We start from the raw sequence: 21236 nt of genomic DNA on the forward strand, positions 1-21236 counted from the left end.
ATTATTGGTTAATTGAGGAAAGAAGTCTCTTGCAATTGGTCTTTGCAAGTTAATTGTCCTTGTTTATAAGTTATTAAATAACGGGACATTACAAGAGGGATAGGATTGTGGCAAAAAAGGGGTACACAAGGGATCCTATTCATCATGACGTCTTTGATCACTATCTCAAAATGATTTTCAATTCTTCACAATCACAAAATTATTTTCCATTCTTCTACCTAGGGCTCCCTCAAGGTGGTGAAGGCTTTTAGGATCTAATGGGCTTAGTGGCAATGGTAATGGGAGGTCTCGTAAAGAAGTTTCCATATGTGGTAATGAATGTGGAGGTTAGGGCCAGTTTGGTAGATATTCATCTTCAACCAGATAATGAAATTATGTAGGCTTAGGATGCCAAACCATTCTTTCTTACTATGGTGCAGTATAAGAAAGATTTTGCTAGGGCAAAGGGAATTGATTTGAGTTTAATAAATGTGAGGCTTTTGGGTCTAATAGACCATGTTTATTCTTTATATGTTTACTACAAAGATATTGCATTGTAATTAGGGATATCACACTATAACGTATAAAGGTGTACGCAGATGCCAAAATGTGGCACACATCCATTTAGTTAGTAATATTGAGTCATGACTAATATAAGGTGATTAGAAAGCCTACGTGGATTTAGTGGTTCACCCCTCCATATGTTATTAGGAGGAGGTCCTTATAAAGGAAATGAATATCATTAAACAGTGTTACCCTACCTTAAGGGTTTATTCTATTTCTGTGTATATTGGATATCATGCCATCTTGGTCTACGAACATCTCTTGTGGTATGTGTGATATATATTCTACATGGCATTATTTTTCGTTATCATATATATGGATATTACCAAGTGGTATCAAATGTAATGTCCCCAACGAATTGATTTCTGAACTTTTAGCTCAATTCCTGAGTTCCCGTAGGCTAATTGGTAAGAGAAAGGAGGACTCCAAAGATCTTGGAGAGCACAGATTCAGTAATTCAGGATTTCTTTTTTTGGCATTGAGCTCAGTTAGCAATGTGGATCACAATGAAACTGTTGAAAGTGATTTCTTACTCCTAGGGTGTTCCCCAAACTTCTTGGAGAGCACGTCTATTTTTAGTAAGCCGTGTAGTTGAGTTCGATCATCATCCCAAGCATTTAGTATCATGTTGGTATGATCTAAATTGGACTCCGAAGTCATTACAATGCTTTCTGCACTTTGGGCAAGTTATTATCATTTAATTATTTGATTTCAATAATATTGTCTAAAGTTGAGAAATAATTATAGTACAACTTTGTGTAATAGCATGTTGGAATTGTGTAATGTCCCCTTTTGGGCTTTCCACTAACTTTGCTATTTAATGAGATTATTATACTCATGATGCTTATGGACTCGATTGAAATTGCATAATGACTCTAGACAAGATTCAATTAGAAGACCTTATATGAATATTAGATGTTCTTCTTGACAATAATATAACCTTTCAAATCTGATGTAGATTCTAATATAATGTTCCAAAAGAAATCTGTTGTGAGATCAAACAAAAGGTCTGATAATTATAGATGTATGCAGAATTATCTGTGATTGCTATGTTCACCACCTTCATTATTGATACAAAATATGTCCTTTGACCCTCTAATAATAAGATCGTTGTATCTGGTTGGTACCTTTTATATCATGCGATTTGAATGTCTCTGAATCAAGATTCTGATCCCTGATCACTCTATCCGTTATGTCTCCTTCTAAGAATGCAATCTTGACGCTATTTCTGCTTGTTAAATCTTTTTTTGGCATGCGTCTATGGCCTTGCAAACTGGTGTATACACCACCTTCACTTGGCTGACTTAGTACTCTGCTATGAATCAGTAAAAATAACAAATATCCATGCTTCTTGTCTACAATATGATCCTCCTTTAATATCTCTTCTAGCGGTCATGATGTGAGGGGTTGTATCTCCTCAGTCATGTCTTTTCAACAACCTAAACTAATCAAACTTCTAACAGTTTTGACCATTTGTTTATCGTCCATATTATTAACTTAACTAATCATCCTTTGATCAATCTTATTGTTCTTCACTTAATTTGTTATTAGTTAATTAACTAACGCAGATCGGAATTCTCCTTTTTTAACAGCGATAAGGTAGAGGATAATCGCTTGTTTGGGGATCGATCTATATTACTTCCTTGACAGTGATTATGTGGAAGACTCTTTACTTGTTCATGCGATCTGTAGTGTCTCCTTTGAAAAGGGTTGTGTGTGAGATGATTTGTGCCTAGAATTGACCCATTGATAGTGATCCATTTCTTGCTTGTAACTTAATAACAGTTCTGATCTGATCTGATTGATGGTCATGTCACTGGATGCTTTTGATTCCTTTTCTTTATATCTCTCAATGTGAGGGAGAGGTCAAACCTCTTCATTATGGATGCCCTTTGGCTAGAGACACACCCTTTCACCATTAGCACCCTTTGAAAGAGTGCAACTCTTCATTACTTCTGCCCTTTGAAAGGGACACAAACTCTCACAATCAGATCTGCATTTCTTATTTAAATCAGATATGCACTTCTGATTCCCAAATTATCCCCCTGAAATGAGGTTCTCTTCTCCCTATTATATCTCATGTTTGAGGGAATCAACTTTTCATTTCATGCCTTTGACCATTCATTAACTTAATTTAAATTTAATTATATTTTTATATTCTTTTATATTTTTATTTTTATTTTATTATTATCATTTATCATTAAATTGTATTTCAAAGTGGGGGCATTACAAATTGCAATCAAGTGTTTTATAAGTCGGATGCCTAAATAACAGGGCCTTTGCATATGAAAAGTTATTTCATAATACAAAAGGTCTTTTGAGGGATAAATGAACCTTTTTTTAATTGGCGATTGGTTATTTTCCCTGCAAAAGCTATAAAATGAGGTGTCGGGGCTCATTGTTGCATATGTTGCTGATTGATATTGTTATGCTATCCAATTGAACCTATGAGTTCTTCCACAATCTTCAGAGGACAAAAACCCTCTCTAGATTTTTGGTTTCAGATTTGAAAGATAATCCCTAATTGGATTGGGTGTAATTTCATTCAAGAATCACCATTGGGATTCAACCAAAATTTACAATTTTGAATTTCCTAATAGAGATATTTGATGTCTTCTAATAGCAAAGATTTTTGGGAGTGTTGTCTGACATTTTGCAAAGTTTTTGAAGGTGATTTGAGAAGTTTCCTTGGTAGGCCATACCCCTTCTCCTAGTTGGGTTGTACTTGTACCTATACCTTGCACATTGGATAATTTCTAAGCTTGTTTGGAGACTAAGTTTGAAGGTGTTGCTCAATCTAAAACATTGATGAAAATATACAAGTTTTCTCTACTAGCTCTTATAAATCTATCTCATGAACCATGGAAATCTCATGTTCTTTATAAACCCTTCTTATCAGCTTAAATAACTGGAAGTGCTACAACTAACCACTTTAAGGCAAAGGTAAAGCCATTGTTTGTAAATATGGAAAAAAGTTAGAAAACTTTAATATGAAAAACAGTCAGAAAACTTTAATATGAAAGACATTTAGAAAACTTACTCTGGAAACATAAGCCCAGCATCCACTAGAATATAGCGATCATAATGACCTACAAGCATACAGTTCATTCCTATTTCCCCCACACCTCCTAATGGTAGGATACGCAAAGGTGGACCTTCAAGTCCTTCATGGAATTGCTCCAATTTACGACGCACGCCATCTTCAATGCTTCGTCCAGGCCCTTCAAGGCTCTGAACTCCTTTTCGTGATCTATCAAGGCGTTGAGAATCTAAAATTCAGAGGCAAAATCAATCAGAAGAAGAGACATGAGGAAAATATATCTATCAAAATAGCAACTATCAAACATTTATTTAAAAAGAAAAAGTAAAATTTCAGTTATACATTTAGCTAACCTGACATAGGCATGCACTCTTTTAAAATCAAAATGGAAAATGAAAAAAGAACAAGTCCGGTAAAAAGTACTTAGGTTATAAGAAGCAAGAACACAAGCTAGCAAACACGAGATACGCATGCTTGGTTAAAAAATATAGTGATAATAGTAACTAGAGAGTCTGCAACATATATTGTTCAGAACTGGATACTGTGTCAAAAAACTCTGTAGAAAGTGATAACTGGTATTGTCAAGAAACAAAAACGTTGGGAGCTATGTATGATGATGACAAGATTTGTCAAGAAATTTTGAGCACAAGGATACACGGAGAAGAATATTAAGGGAGAGACCTGCATAGAGGTGATTTGAGTTTTTTGATCAAATTTTATTCTTCTACCGGGCATTCTATGCAATGCTTTGTGAAAGATATCGCTTGCCTTCAGTTTTAGGATTGTTCAGGCTAAATTTTCTTTTAGTGCTGGTATTCTTGACCTTTTTATCAAATATAGATTCAATACAGTTCAGAAAGCATAAGCTGCTTATTATATTTAAATTTCAGATTTTTCTATCCACAGTTTTTTAAGATTAAGTTTTAAGTCATAGGCATTTGAACCAGACAAACATTAGAAGCAATGCTCTTAAAGAATTTCAAGCTCTCAAAGCTCCATAAGAACCCTGCAAAGCACATTATTTAACAAGATTTTATTCATCCGAAGTAACCAACTCAGGCACAAGTAATCCCTATATAAATTAAGGGCCAATGGTATATATTAGAAAATAAGTTCAAATATTGTAAAGTCCCCTTTCTGGATTACCTTATATTTTGCCCTAAATTCACAAATCCAAATGAAACAAAGAATATAATATAGTTAGAGATATAATTCCAATCCAAGAATAAGATAAGACAAGTCTGTTTTGGAAACCTGCAATCAAGTTAGATAACATTGAAGATATAATTCATGAGATAAATCCATTACTAAGGTCAAAGGAAACATATATTCATAAACATACGAAATATCTAAACTATTATGTGGGGTTCGACCATAGTGGAGGATGAGATAAGGTGACAAAATATCCCCTACCATAGGCCCAAGAGCGAATACCTTGTCCCTCTTGGCCTCATGTGGCCTATTGCCATCTCCATGAGGTGGTGTACCTAGTGAGGCCTCCATAGCCATTCCCCTTTATCATGCCATCCTTCTCACCCTCTTATGATTAAAGGTCCCTTGAGTTTATCCCAACAATTGATTAATATAGGGGTTGTAGGGGAAACTGCAATAGGGTGCCCTAAAATGACCCTCTACCCTACGCCCAAGAGTGGAAACTCTGTCCCTCTAGGCCCCATGTGGCCTTCCGCCATCTCATATAGGGTGGTGTGCCTAGTGAGGGATCCCTAACCTTTCCCCATCCTTGCATTCCCTTCCTCACCCTATCATGACCAATTATTCCAAATAGAAAATTATATAATTATTCATAATAGTATTAAATACATGGATATATATGTTACTTTAGCACATTATGATTCATATATTCATATCTGCATCCAACTGATATAAATATATAAATTCACATCTACATACTACTGATATAGATACGCATATATATGTTAAATAACTATTTCTTCATACCACAAGAAATTAATGTCACTACTCAGATCGCGTCTTCTGCATGTGAGAGTATCTGCTGTTCATCGATCTGCAGATTCTATTTATCAAATCTGCTCAAAAATATATTCAAGTCTGGGGCAATATATTTATGTCTTCTGTAGTGCTATATTCATATCTGCTGCAATTGATATGTTTATGTTTGATCTGCTCCTATTTCCCTTCCTTCCTGCCTCTTCCAGTGAATGGATCTCCCTTTTTATATCCCCCATCAAGAGGGGTTATACCTCTTCATAGGGACGCATCCTTAGACTGGTCAGCCCCTTTACATAACAATTTCTTTTTATTATTATTATTTCATTTGCCTTATCTCAGGTCGGCTGTGTAGTTGGCCAACATGTGAGGTCGGCCCAAAACAGATAATAATGTACTATTAATATATAACAAAGGGAGTTGGCCCAATTTTTAATATGTTTGCCTTATTCTAATGCCTTTTCCTCCATAGGGTCGGCCCCATACACTCATTTATTTGCTTAAATTTAAAGGCGACTAGGGTTTTACTAGAGTTTATAAATGTTGTGACCAGGGATTATGGCGGCTGTGAATAGGGTCTAGGACGGAGTATGACAGATATAGATTGCATGCATTAGGAAGTCGATAAACATTTGTGCTACCACCAGTTGAGATAACCAATTCACAAAGTCCAGTCAATATCCTGTAACGCACACTCTTACAGATGAGCATGCTTATTGAGCAGCTTGTCCAGTGCGAAACTATGCCATATTAGTCATAGCAGGTCATGATAATGAGAACCTGATAAGGTTCAAGAAAAATGGTGGCTTGGAGTAGGCGAAAGATGTTCCATGCTCAGAATTTCAAAAAGGTTCGAAGCTAGGGTGGTGGTGGTTGTGGGTAATTCAAATATATTTTACTATCATTTTCACATTCTATTTCTGTGATTATGTATGAATTGCAGACACACACATATAATTCATAAATAATCACAAAAATAGAATATGAAAATGATATTAAAATTATTTGAATTCCCCACAACCACCACCACCCTTCCCTTTTTAATGGGTTAGTTGTTAACATTTCTAAGCATAAGGTATAGTCTTGGTCTCTTCCTAAGGAAGGATTAATAAGACTTTGATGGTGCAACAAGAGGTAATCCAGGCACGCAGATGCTGGGGCTATAGCTTGATCCCCTTTGGTCCTATATATTAGAAGAGGCTCTTTCTATCTGGGTAAAAAGTTGAATAGAGAAGCAGAAGTTCTTGATCTAGATGGTCACAAGATGGCAGCTTCTTTGGCATACAAGAAACTGGAAAAAGGTGATTCCATGTTAGTTATTCAAGGAATGCAAAATAATCTTTGGCTGGTTGGAGGTTAAGAAACATCATTGACGAATCTAGTCTGATAGCTTAGCCTTCTGCAGAAAATTGTTGCAGGCAATATTACAGTAAGGGAAATAGGGTTGTAGACTTCCTTAACTATACTGGTATCAAGCGATTCCCATTCAGTGGGAAAATCGGCAACATCCTGGATGAGTGGAATATTTTGCATTTGCTCAAGGAGGAATCCCTCCCTCATTAAATACTCATTATTCTTTCATTAAGATTCCCATCTTTAAAATTACATTTGGTGCAACATGATACAAATAAGAGCTCAAAATCTAGAACATTGCATATCCAACAAAAGGATTTAGCACACTTGTGATAAAATCATGGCATTTGCTGCCTTTTCCTACTGATGCATATGGGAAAATGTTAATCCTCCAGCTTTCATTCCATTAGCATTTCTAGTTTGTTCATTATGTCTTTCTTTCTGCTACTTTTGTACTTTGTAGTTTGTTATGGTCAAAGGAGTTTAAGTACAGCAAGATGCTTCATGGTGCTTCCTCCAAGAATTTCCCTTGCAATGGAGCAGTCGCAGGCATTGCCTTTGAAAGGATTTCTGCATCCCAAATGTGGCTACCCATTAATTTGTCAAGATTATTCAGGAGGGACTAAGAAAAATGGGCATGTAGTTGACAAGGGCCTCCATTGTTGCAGATGCTGAAGCTAAGCTCAGTGCTTGCAGTCTGGGTGCAACATCCAGAAATTGGATCCTCAACTGCATCATACCCAATGAGGATGACATATTTCTAGGAGATAGTGCAGATTTTGGTTTGCCTAATAAGAAAGATGCCCCTGTTTTTCTCCAGTAGGCAGAAGAAATTGAATATCTAAGTCCTGTTTCCTACTCTTTATCTAAGAAATGTGCAGATTTAGCATTGTATTGCAGGATCAGTTCTCGGGGTAATCTTGACACTTAGCCAAATATCCATCATATCCATCATTCCATTCCTCTGCATGTGCATTCTTTGTTCTATCACTGCAATCTCTTCCTTGGATGATGATATCATCCACTCAACGATGTCCTCTTCTCAGCATCCAAAGTCTTGCTCCCCGCAATGTACCTGAAAAAGACAAGGAAACATTGTGAAGTACAAGTACCAATCAAGTTCATAGTTAGCAAAATGCAAAGTTCTAAGGATAAAGCAATAAGCACAATGCATTTCTGAATACATCAAAACCCTAATTCTCAACTCGATGACAACATTAAGACTGCATCCTATCTAGGCTATATATTTCTTAATAATCCATTCCCTACTTAGTAATTTCATTAATTTCAAAGATCAAAATCTAGACCGACAAGACCTTACAACTCATTCCTTAGGGTCAAGAGACGACACAAACTAGAAAAGACTTCGTTTATTCAACGAAAAGAGGGGTTTCCCATTTGCAATGGGGCAATGTGTGAAAACATCACAACATCTAGCACCAATTCTGATAAATGTTCCTAAACATTTCAAAGATAAAAACCCAATCCAAACCCAAAATCTTTGGAAAATTCCATCCAACCTATCAAATGACTAGAAAACAAACTCAAAAAGGAAGCAAAATCTCAAGTGCGATTGAACTCATCCCGACTCATAAGACCATTAATGCTCCTAGAATACACCATGGCAAGCTGCATAATTATCTTAACTCCAAAAACATCCTCAACATTGCCTTGCTCCCAATCAAGTGTCCATAGCCCCAAAGAGGTTATTGTTGTAATTCCCACGAACATTGCTCCACTGCCAATCGTACATCCATAGCCTCGATGGAGATATTCATAAATTCCCAAAGCCAAATGACTTTGATATTTCTTTTCATTTCTCTTTTCTCTTTTTCTTTTTTTTCTTTTGATATTACTTTTCTTTTTTTCTTCGTCAATTCCGCAATTGGTTTTTAAGCAATGAAGCTCACAATGGGTTTGAGAATTACAGTGGCACTGAAGCAAGATTTAGGATTTTTCAATAGCCACGACTTCTCCAAGGAAACCCCAATGACTTAGAGAAATTGATTGTGTAAAAATATAGTAATCAGAAGATATCGGTGTCAAGACACAATAAGTGGTTCCCCTCCGAGTCAAGTACAAGCCCTAACCAAATGATAAAACCAGAAAAGAACAACCTCTTATTCCAACACACTTTGTAAATAGTTATTCAAGAAATAGACTGAACATAACTAAGTGCAAACGCTTGAGCAGTTTTAAGATAACAATGCCTTTCTCGCAAAAGGGATCCCCCAAAGGAAACCTAAACTAAAAGACAACGACGCGAGTCAAACAACTCGAAGCAAACGGAAAGGAAACCTACTCTAACGAAAACAAATAATTTGAACAAACAATACTCACAAGACCTAAATATATACAACTCCTAACATGCTTTCTTAGGATGTGCACAAGCAACATGGCATTAGTCATGGTTTGAAGCCTTGCAAATTCATTTTTAAACTTGGAAAAGTATTCTTTCATAATACAAATCTCAAACTCAAAACTTCAGGAAAGATTAGCAACTGGGGCAACTCATCCAGACCATGATTAATCCATAAATAAGTTGTTCTTCCTAAATTTCCATAATCAAATTCATAGCTTTCAAACTCAAGAGCAAGGAAAGAGGCAACCTGGTGTTTTTGTTCTCGGGCACAAATTCTTGCATATCGTATATTGCTTCATTAGGAGGTCGAAGTTGGTGATGTATCATCCCACTTGCATACGACACATGCATTTTAGAATTCCAATCCTTAGTAGGCACACGATGGCGAAATTCGGATTCAAATGGAAACTTGGATACATGAAGCATTTCAACCGCTTGCTCCATTTGAATCTTTAGCAATGGGTCTAGCCCTAACCCAAATTGCTCATCATAATTTTCTTCCATTGTGGTAACTTGCTCATCAATCAGCATTTCGTCCTGTTCAATTTCCCTTGGCAGTTCTCCCTGGATTCTAAATAGTGGGTCGAGCGCCAACTTAAATTGCTCTTCATACTCTGCTTCCATCTTGGTGACCTATTGATCATCAAATATTCCTTCCTGCCTTAGGTTGCTTATCATTTCTTCCATCTTGAGCATGCATGAATGAACTTGTTCATCAAGGATTATTCCTTCTTGCAATGTGTTGGAGTCAGTTTCTTCCTTTTTGGTTGATGAATCATTTCTTTCTTCCTTGATTGATAGATCTTGGCAATCCTTGCGACCACTTCCTTCATGAGCTAAGTTTTCCACTTCGGAATTCTTGATGATTTCCAGCAACATGCAATTCTTCATGCTCAGATGACTTCATATGTTGACTATCATTTTGGGCTTCCCTTCTTGGCTGGATATCTTTTATTGCTTCCTTGATCTTCACTCCAACAGATTCTTCCTCCGGTGTTATGCAGGAACAATCTTCTTCCACTTGAGTGCCTAATCTACCCATGCTATCTTCTTGTAATCCTTGTTCTCCCTTGCTAGGTGATGGTGCAATGCCTTGTTCTTTTGATGGCGGACTCGTGTTCAAGGTACTTGTTCCAAATGCATTCTGTAAGTAGCCTAAGTGAATTAGGTTGTAGTATCAGAACATCAATATCCAAATTATACTACCAGAGCATAGTAACACATTAACACGGAATCAAGAACACACAATACAGTATACTAAGATATATTCATGTAACACAGATTTCTCTATTATATTCCGTTCCAATCCAATGTGTCCAAAATGTGCTACGAGTTTACAATATAAAGAGTTCGCGGTTGGTAGGCCACCAACCGTCAGGCAACTAACTACCCATAGATATAACTTAATACTATTGTTTTCTTTTTAAAGCATTACAAAAGCCTTATTTACTAATTAACTGGCTTACATCATCCCCCCCCAAAACTTGTTCGTCTTCCAGACGAACACCACAGCAAAATAACAAGAAATATCTATTTAGAGGGACAAGAGGACGTCCTTGTTCCCGTAGTGGTCCGTTCTCGAAGTATCTTCAGATCCCTTTCAGCAAGGAGTTGCTTCTCTCGAGTGGCTTTCAGGAGCCTGAGTGCATCCATTCGGTCTTTCTCAGAGGCAACCAACTTCCATTCCTTTTCCAGTCGCGTGGTTCTCTCTTGAGCCATTTCTTTCTCTATGGCATGGATCCTTTCTTTCAGCTCACTCTCTCGCTGTAGGGCTAAGGTGTGGTCTCCTTCCATTTTGCTCACTTTCCAGGTCATCCTTTGGAGCTGTAAGAATGTAGTACGGAAAGTCCGTTCCATGGAAGTGAGAGCTCTCATTACTTCCTGATTACCTCTTGTATGCCCACTAAGGATCCGTGGTGCTCCCCATTCTGCTACTATCTCCGGAGTTTTCATGTCGGGCCAACCTTTGTTCCTAATATTCTTTGAGAACTCCCTCTCGCAGCCTTCTGTCATAAACGCCAGTAGTGCTTCCGTTGCTCTTACTATAACAGGCATATCAGATCCTCAAGAATGATCTATCATCCTCTCCGTGGCTGTCCTCATTACTTCCAACTCGGAAAGAAAATGTTGCACAACCGGTTCCCACTCTCAGATCCCCTCTGCTGGTGAGGATGTACTGTGCCCTTTCCCGATTTCTTCAATCCTCGGGCTCTCCTCCTATTGATCAGGCCCCAGCGATGGTGAAGGAGGTGGAACCTCTATGTCCATCTGGAATCTCGCTAGTAGGCTATCTGCTTCTGTCTCTATGTCTGTTTCCTCGGTCCCCTTTCCTTTGTCTCCCTCTGGCTCTTCACAGTGTATTCCCCCTTCGATATTTCCTAGCCATCGAAGTCGAAATTTACCTGGTCGGAGTTCATTCTGGCCATTGTACTTGAGTACCAGCTGCCCCAACAAGAACTTCATCCGCCTTAGATGTTTATCATGCCAAGCTTTTCTTCTGTTCTGAGCCACTTCTATGGCCCATTGTGCCATTAGGCGGCGCTCATCTAATTTTTGCAAGGTCATGAGTCGTTCCTTTAGGCTTTCCTCATCCCCCCATCTATTTTGTACTGCTATCCGCAAGGTTGGCACAGTGTATTCTGCTGGCATCACTGCCTCTTGTCCATACATAAGCTGAAAGGGAGTGTGTCGTTGTCGCCTTGTACGTTGTCCGGTAGGCCCACAATACTGTAGGCAATCGCTCTCCCCAATCCCCTTGCTCTACTCCACACGTCTTGTATAGAATAGATACGAGTACTTTGTTGGTGGACTCCGCTTGGCCATTCGCCCTGGGATAGTACAGACTAGACAATGCGTGGAAAATCTTGAATTCTGTTATCATATTGCATATCACTTGATTGACAAAGTGTACCCCCCTATCACTCGTGATTTGCAGGGGTATCCCAAACCGGGTCACAATGTGTTCATAGAGAAACTTGGTGGTGCTCAAGGCTATGTTGTCGGGTAAAGCTCTGGCTTCGACCCACTTAGTGAGGTATTCTGTAGCCACCACAATGTAGTGGCATCTATGCACCTTGCTCGTCCTAAGAGATCCTACAAAATCCAGTCCCCATCTTTCGAACAATTCCTGTGGTTGGGACGGGAAGAGAGGCATGAAGTCTCGTTTGAGTGGCTTACCTGCCCTTTGGCATGTGTCGCAGCTGGTCACCCATTCCCTTGCGTCTGCATAGAGTGTAGGCCACCAAAGCCCTGCTAGCAAGATTTTTCGTGCTGTGGTATTCGGCCCCATATGTCCTCCCACTAGTCCTTCGTGAGATTCTCTTAGGACTCCAGGAATTTCTTCCTCCAGGACACATCTTCGCAGGATACCGTCCGGCCCCAATTTATATAGGAGTCCTTGGATCAATTGAAACGTGGTACTTTTTAGTGCTAACTTCCTTCTCTCGCTTGGAGCCATGTCGCCTAGAAATGTTGCTATAGAAAGATACTGCCCAAGTTTCTCGTACCAAGAAGGTAACACGGCTATCTTGAATAAATGACCATTAGGGAAATCTTCGCTCACCCCTCCCTCCGCTGGCTCCCCGGATTTTATTCTAGATAGGTGGTCAGCCATTACGTGACTTTTCCCTGGTCGCACCACGACATTGAAAGTGAATTCCTGAAGCAGGATCAACCATCGGCTTACCCTTCCTTGAATAACCGGTTTGTTCACCAGGTACATGAGTGCTTGGTGATCCACGAAGAATGTGAATGGTGTGGCTAAAAGATAATGGCAGAACTTTTGTACTGCATATACCATTCCCAAGGCTTCCCTTTCCGTGGTGCTATAATTTCTTTCTGCGTTTGATAGTAACCTACTAGCAAAATATATTGGGTGGTCCAAGCCTGAGGATCCAGGTTGCGTCAAGGTGGCCCCAATTGCGAAGTTAGAAGCGTCCACATGTACATGAAATTTATTTTCCCAATTCGGGTATGCCAAAATAGGTGCACTGACCAATCTGGTTTTGAGTTTTTCGAAGGCTTCGTTCTGCTCCTTGTCCCATACAAATGGTTCCCCTTTCCTTGTTAGGCGTTCAAGCGGAACGGACACTTCTGCAAATCCTTTAATGAACCGTCGGTAGTACCCAACATGGCAAAGGAAGGATTTTATCCCTGTAACATCCGTTGGGTTATCCATCTTGAGGATAACTCCGATCTTATCTGGGTGTGTTTTTAACCCTGCCTTACAGACTTTGTGGCCGAGTAATCTCCCCTGTGGTACCAGGAACCGACATTTCTTGGGATTGAGTGCAAGTCTTGCTCGTCGGCACCGGTCCATGCATTCCCCCGATATCCTCAAATGGTTCTCCTTATCACTATATACTGACCAGTCGTCTAGAAAGGCCTTGAAGTTCCCCGTGGCCATTTTGTCAAAAATGTGGAGTATGATCCTCTGGAACGTGGTTGGGGCGTTGCATAGCCCAAATGGCATATGATTGTACGCAAATACTCCATCTTCTACAATAAATGTGGTTTTGAGTTTGTCCTCCTCCGCGATGTTGATCTGGTTATAGCCGAAAAAGCCGTCCATGAAGGAGTAAATCTCATGCCCCGCTACCTCTTCGAGGATACTATCAGTAAATGTTATGGGGTACGGGTCTTTAATGGTTACAGCATTCAAGCTCCTAAAGTCCACGCAAATGCGGATCTGGTTGCCTTCCTTTTTCAGGGAAATAACAATGGGGGAAACCCATTCACTAGTTTGTACTCGGAAAATGATCCCAACCTCTAGCATTTTTTCTATCTCTTCTTGCACCTTGGCCGCATAGTTCTTATTCATGTGATAGGGGCGTTTCCGCACAGGCCTTGCCCCCTCCATCAAAGGTATTCTATGTACGCATAATTCTGGGGGTACTCCCTTCAAATCCTTATAAGTCCAAGCGAACACATCTTTATACTCCAAGAATATCTTAAATGCCGCCATCTTTAGCACAGGGTCCCAGTCGTCTCCAACCATTATTACTCTTGGGTCCTTTTCATCCCCCAGGTTGGTGCTCTAAACCTTTGGTTCCTCGTATTGTACCACCTCTTTATCAAATTGATGTGTCGGGGTTCTATCTACCTCTGCCCCTCCTTCCTCGTATTCAGCAAATTGTGGCGGATAAGTGTCATCATTTTCCAACTCGAGGATTTCCAACACATTGCACTCTAGCTAGAAGATCTCATAGTCTTCCATCTGCCAGTGGAATAGTCCACTAAGAGAACTCGTCTCATCTTTTGAACAGTTACCGAGGCGAAGCACCCCTTCTTCATTCGGCTCTATCTTGCCTTTTTCCCTTGCGGTATCCTCCTCTGAGCCAGAATTTGAGGCCACTTCTTGACTCACCTGCTAGTTCCGAAGGTCAATGACATATTTGTTCCCCTCACTTTCAATGGAAAGGGTATTTTTCTTCCAGTTGTGGTCTACTTTGGCCGTGATAAGCCATCCCCTTCCCAAAAGTGCATCATATCCTTTCCACTCCAACGATATGACCATGAAATCTAAAAAGAAGTGTTGTGTCCCGATAGTTACCTTTTGGCCCATAAGCGTGCCCAATGGTTTGATGCCATGATGATCGGCTCCTATGAGGTGGAAGGCAGGTGGCCAGAGCGTCGGCTTCCCCAAGGTTTTCCATGTCTCCTCAGGTAGCACGTTTACAGCAGACCCACCGTCTACAATGGTGTTAGTAAGCCTGAACCCGAGAATCTCCATTTCTACTACGGCTGGTGTCCTGCCTACCCCTACTGTCATCAACATAGGGTCATTGGTCTCCTTTGAGTGGTTCCTTTCTTCCATTTCCTCCCTGTGGCTCGGCATCTTCCTCTCCTTCCTGTTCTCCTCCACTTGGTTTATAGCTATCCGCAGTTGTGGTAGTGTCTGCAACAGATCCACTACGCGGACCGGCACGGTGGTCTGTAGCAACTGTTTCATTATGGTTGCTTCAGAGTCCGTTCGTATGGTGTTGGTGGTTTTGTGGGATACTGGCTTTCTCTGTTCCTCACTCATTTCCCTTTCTACTTCCTTCTGTGCCTCCTTTAGTCTTTCCTTTTCTGTACCTGGGTCAGGGTATATTAGTTTCCTTGTATGGGATCGGGTAATGGCCAGTACTTCTGGTTCTGGCCGTACTACCTCTAGCATGTTCACACCTTTCTGCTTTGGACATTCCGCATCTTCGTGATTGCTCGGCCCACACCATTTGCAGAGTAGTCCTCCTTGTCCAACACCACTCTGGCAGTCGCATGCAAAATGGCCCCATTCGTTACATCGTCGACATTGTATCATTGGTCTGCCTTTTGCATCGTCTTGGATGCGACCCCTTGGGGTATTATTATTACTGTTGTTGTTACTCCCCCTCCGGTTGCTCCTGTGGCCACCTGGTGATGCGTCTGAGTTTGTGTTCCTGGAGGGTGTAGTGGGTGGTGTTCCCTGTTCTTGAGTATATAGTACCTGGGCACTCCTTGCCTTCAAGTTGTAGGGGCATTCCTTAATAGCATGCCCCAACACTTGGCAGATGTCACAAAAAGCTTTCTTTGGACAATTGGTTTTTGTGTGTCCCTCCAGTTTGCACTCTGTGCACTAGAGGTCCCTGCCCTCCCTACTTTCTTCCTTTTGCATCCGCATTTCCCGCATCATCCGTTTCATATCCTTCCAGAGTGCTTGTATCGTTCGTGACTCCTCCTCGCTTTCCTGATCACTACTATCTTCATCGCTTGTGCGCTTCTTGCCCTTCGATGTCTTGTTCTCGCTTTCAATATCCATGGCTCTATTGTATGCCTCCATGAAAGTAGATGGAGGTACTACCTTCATCTTTTTCCGAAGGGATGGTTGCAAACCCTCGATGAACCATCGCTTCTTTAATCCGTCGGCCGGGGTATTGTCCATTTTGCCAATTAATTCTTTTAGTTTGTAGTAGTAGGACCGTACCGTCTCACTTTTGCCCTGTTTGGTGTTGTATATTTCTGTGACGATCTCATCATCGTCCCGCAGTAGCCGAAACTCCTCCTCAAATGCCTTAGCAAGTTTTTTCCAGGTATCCTTCGAAGTGGTGGGTAGGTCCGTGTACCAATCAATGGCAATTTCACAGAGGGTGGCTGGGAATGCTTTCAGCCAGTTATCCTCATCATCCTCGCCATTGGCCTACCATATGGTGACACACGTTTTACAGTGGCGAGCGGGGTCCTTCGATCCTAGTCCATTGAATCTGGGAAGTTTCTGTTTTTCGGGGTTATGTGCCATCTTCCTCGTACCCCCCGAGTTATTCTAGGAATTGTTGAATGACTCGGTTGGCGTGGTTGTTTGTTCCCAATTATCACTACTGCCTATTGCCTCTGGGCTGATGTGACTCCTATCCCACTCTTGTGTATGTTGTCGAGAACCTTCCGCCAGGCTCCCTCTTTCCTCAACTATCCAATAGAGTTTCAGGCGCCTCTCCAATTGCTCCTGGATACACAGGGATCTACTCACTGTCTTCTTGGTTCCCTTCTTGTTCGTCTGAGGCTTGTCGGCTTTGATCTTTGTCGAGTGTATTTGGCATTAATTATTGGAACTGCGGTGGTTTCATCGTTGTGTGTATTCCCTCTGCTCTTCTTCCCTTTGGTTCCTTTCTCTATACTATTGAAGCACTTGCTGCCTCCGTTGCTCCCTCCATGTTTTCTCTTGTTCCTCTTCACGTTCCACGAGTACATGTGCCAACAACCGTGGAAGGCTACCCAGAAGATCGTGCACGGCCTGGTTCACGTTGAGTTCCGCCCATACCGTACCAGCCGAGACAGCGCTCAGTTCCGCTTCTCGCTGTACATACCGGTCCACGGAAACGTTCCACACGTGAATCAGGTCTTGTGTCAACTGATCCTCCCTGGTTACTTCTGTATTATCCTCTACGTCACTGTCTGTCACTAGGATGCTTTGGTCGAATGGACGACCCATTATACTTCCATCCCGCCAGCTGTCCCTCCTGAGACCTTCAGATTCGACCTAGGCAACGGCGCCAAAATGTAAGTAGCCTAAGTGTTGTAGTATCAGAACATCAATATCCAAATTATACTACCAGAGCATAGTAACACATTAACACGGAATCAAGAACACACAATACAGTATACTAAGATATATTCATGTAACACAGATTTCTCTATTATATTTCGTTGCAATCCAATGTGTCCAAAATGTGCTACGAGTTTACAATATAAAGAGTTCGCGGTTGGTAGGCCACCAACCGTCAGGCAACTAACTACCCGTAGATATAACTTAATACTATTGTTTTCTTTTTAAAGCATTACAAAAGCCTTATTTACTAATTAACTGGCTTACACATTCCCTTGGTAATTCAGGTGACCCAAACTGACATCTAGCTGGGTCGATGGCCTCTTCACATATAGGACAAGTGAATTCTGAATGTGGTACATTGTGAATCCGACACCAACGAGGAAGCAATATGCCTTTGAGTCGTATTTTACCCATCTCAATCTGATTCTGAATCCTCAACTTGAATCCTAGGAAAGGATCATTCCATTGAACTCGTCGTCAGGCTTTATGCACAATTCTGGTTTTGGAACATCCCAAAAAGAAGATTTTTCCTTGTCAGACCAGTTCTATCCTTGACAAGAATGTCAAGCAATTCATCTCATCATGCTTGGTGGTTTCATGAATCCAACACCTCCCTAGTAAAGCAAATTGAGACAAATTCCTAGGGTGCAGTTGTGCATTCAAATCTTCCTAAATCAGAGCGATGTCCACAAAGAGACTATCCTGACAGCAAGAAATATGAAATGGTCACCCATCCATTGAGAAATCTTCTTTTTGATTTTCTGTTTTCTGATTTTTTTTGGATTTTTTTTTGGATTTTTTCACTTATTTTGAATTTTTTGATATATGAAAGATCTAACATATCTTTGATCTGGCAATTCAAAGCTCATACTGATTTCGACCAGTGTAATATCCCCTGTTCAAATGGTGACTGATGACAAGGGATATTTTGCTAGCAATTTCTGATTGTATTCAAATAATCTGCTGATTATTCTTGTCTCAGATCTAAGGCATGAATTATCAGATATTATGAATAATTTGTGGGTGTCTATGATGCACCAAACAATAGATTTCCACACCTAACTAGACTCTAGGACAACAATTTCAGATTATAGGCATTATGATAAACACTAGGCCTACGTCCTCAGAAAACAAATGATAAAAATGCAACTTTTATTCAGTTAAAGCTTATTACACTGAGAACTCAAATTGACAGTTAATCAGCAAATTGCAGTCTGAGAACATTGACACCTTTTCTGATTTTTCTGAAGACACAAGGCATTCATTAATCTGGAGCATCCAACTCAAAAATTACAATGAAAGAAGATGATCCAAAACCTGATTTGAATTTACTCAGCTTGTGGCAAGAAGATCAATCAACTTCCACCATTATTTGGAAGCTCCAATGTGCATACTTCGGCCTATGTCATAACCCGCACTGCTGCAGCTAATTAAGGACTGAGAACTCCATAATCTCTGCGTATTGGTGTCCAGTTGTTGCCTATAACTGATCAACCTCCATTAAAGATGACAGCGCTATCTCCATCTGCAATTTTTAAGCAATCACAATCTCCAAATGATGAATATCGTTGCAATACTAGAGGGCGGACCTGCTACAGTTCGGTTCCTTGAAGGAATTAAAATGGACACTTATTCATCCAACAAAGGTCCCAAATGTATCACCTCATCATCCTATAAATTTAGGGATCTTTATTGGTAGAAATCGGTGTACCGTAGGTGAGATATGAGGAAAATCGTGGGTTCCTGACTGCCATATATAATTCTGATCTGAAGTATATTAAGAGCCGTACTATCATTAAATCACCTCCATTATATTCCTAAGATGATCACCTAAGCCTCATGCATTTCGGACCCAAATGGAAGACAAGAGCAATGTATGTACCATGAGTTACAAACCAAAATGTGTTGACCAAAGTCTGCAACAGACAACAGCAAGACATAAGTTCTTCGATCTGCCTTCAAAACTTCTTCAGAACTCTTCTACAAATCTCCAATAGGTATCGCTTAGGGACTAGATGTATATTTGCCCAAGAATATGTCTTCAATAAGGTGATTATTAAACCTGCAAATCTGAAGCACCACAACCACCCAAATCTGATATGTAACTTCAATAAGCTCAAGTGAAAGGACTGATTTGTCCTTCCCAACCGTCATCAACTCGTTATGCACAAATGTGGAAAACTAAGTATCTCCCACTCCCAAGAAGTAGCTAGGGTTTCGTCCAACTCTTCTACAATCTGCTGAAGGTTTGCATCCTCAAAGATTTCACCAATGCCACACATTAGTCATTTCTTCATAACCAAAACTCCAATCTGCTTGATCCCCTAACATCCTCTTCTATTTATCCTTTTTTATCACCCTTCACGAGGTTCCTTCTAGAAGAGGGTAGGTACACTTTATTATTTAATATTATTTAAGTGACTTCTGTTGCCGGGAATAATCATTATGTTATGTTGTCATCGGTTATAATGGGCTATGGCAGTCAGTCGGTCGTCCCGAAGGGCAGTTGGACGCGACGGTTGTTCGCACCCCTTCAGGTATTATATATTGCATACCTTCCCTTCATAGTAGCAGCATGATAGTCGTATCTGGGTGTGATGGTGTAAGCATTTGATGCACATGGACTGTTGAATTAATACAGAAGCTGGTTCTTTAATATATTTCCGTTATGTTTTGTGCATTTACTTTCTGCGTTTAATCGTTTACCCGTATGTGGCAAACATCTGGCGCCGTTGCCTAGACATACTCGGGAAAGGAAGGAGCGGATGGCGTATAGACACGATGGGCCTAACCATCAGTGAGATTAACCCAAAGGCCGACGACGCACAAATGGAACTCTACGACGGAGAGGACACTGCAACGAGGGAATTCTCAATCCTGCTTCAGGCGGCCATCAAGACCTACGTCCGAAGAGAGGCCACAAAGGCTGATGTCCCAACAAGTGTCGTGTGGACTGCACTGTGAATCGGTTGATGAACCACCTCCCCCGGTTGCTTGCACAGGCATCACTGGCATAGCGAACCCGCCTAGAGGAGATTGCTCGTGAGGAGCGACGCCAACAGGTCCTCCGACAGTACGAAGAAAACAATTGTCGTTGGGACGCAAAGCGTGATGGCAAGAGGCGAAGGGGAAATTGAACCCTATAATAATCCCAGCACAATGTTGACATAAATTGTGGCCGAAAGGGAAAATAATAAAAGTTTGTTTTTTTTGTGTACATGGTGTGTGCTTGCTATGTACGGAAGTGATTTATGCCCAATATACTAAATAAGGACAAAAATAAAAAGATACAAAGTGACAAAAGGAAAGTGGCACAAAGAGCGTTGAATCTCAGACAACAGATAGAACGAAGGCGTAGGCTAAGGCAGCTTGCCGAGGGACGACCGGCCGAGGGGTTGCTCGAAGAGAACCCAGGAGGTGTCACGGAGGTTGCGAAGGCAGAGATAGATGGAGAGAATTATACTCTCTAAAACTGTCGTAGGGTTGCCCGAAGGGAACCTAGAAGGAGTCACGGAGGGTGTCGAAAGAGAACTCTATAGTTCGCCAGAATACCACCGTAGGGTAAGAAGTCGTGAAGAGTTGGTGGAACAAACAAGGCGAAGTCTAAACCTGATCGACGCTACCAAAGACCTAGTAAAGAACTTGTCCATTTCGGAGGACAACAGGAGGGAGACAACCAACCGGAGGTAGACGATCGAAGGTGATGGTACGGCCAAAGGTGCCAGGGGAGCACAAGGGTACCGTACAGGAGGCAATTTGTTCGGTTCAGGGTCAGCAACCTTCTCCAGAGGACCCACAAGTGGAGGGTCAGGTTCAGGAGGCGAAGGCGGAGGATCACCAGGTACAAGCACACAAGGCACCAGAGGAGCGAGACCCAACGGTGGGATGGCAAGTAAGCAAAAGCTGTC

The 21236-nt window shown here is 40.9% G+C and overlaps 1 protein-coding gene across 3 annotated transcripts in view; it reads right to left on the reverse strand.

Annotated features, from left to right (window-relative positions):
- The window catches only part of LOC131056045 (ribonuclease J), a 210492-nt gene that overhangs the window by 136555 nt on the left and 52701 nt on the right, over positions 1–21236 (reverse strand). For all 3 annotated transcript variants that reach the window (XR_009358649.1, XM_059209599.1, XM_057990359.2), the window contains one exon: positions 3584–3812. Coding sequence is in view for 2 of the 3 variants with exons in the window: in XM_059209599.1 (XP_059065582.1) it covers positions 3584–3812 (229 nt within the window). In the remaining variant the exon portion in view is untranslated. The remainder of the gene's footprint in view (positions 1–3583; positions 3813–21236) is intronic.

This window comes from Cryptomeria japonica, chromosome 8 (genome assembly GCF_030272615.1).
Source record: "Cryptomeria japonica chromosome 8, Sugi_1.0, whole genome shotgun sequence".
In the NCBI taxonomy this organism is placed as follows: domain Eukaryota; kingdom Viridiplantae; phylum Streptophyta; class Pinopsida; order Cupressales; family Cupressaceae; genus Cryptomeria; species Cryptomeria japonica.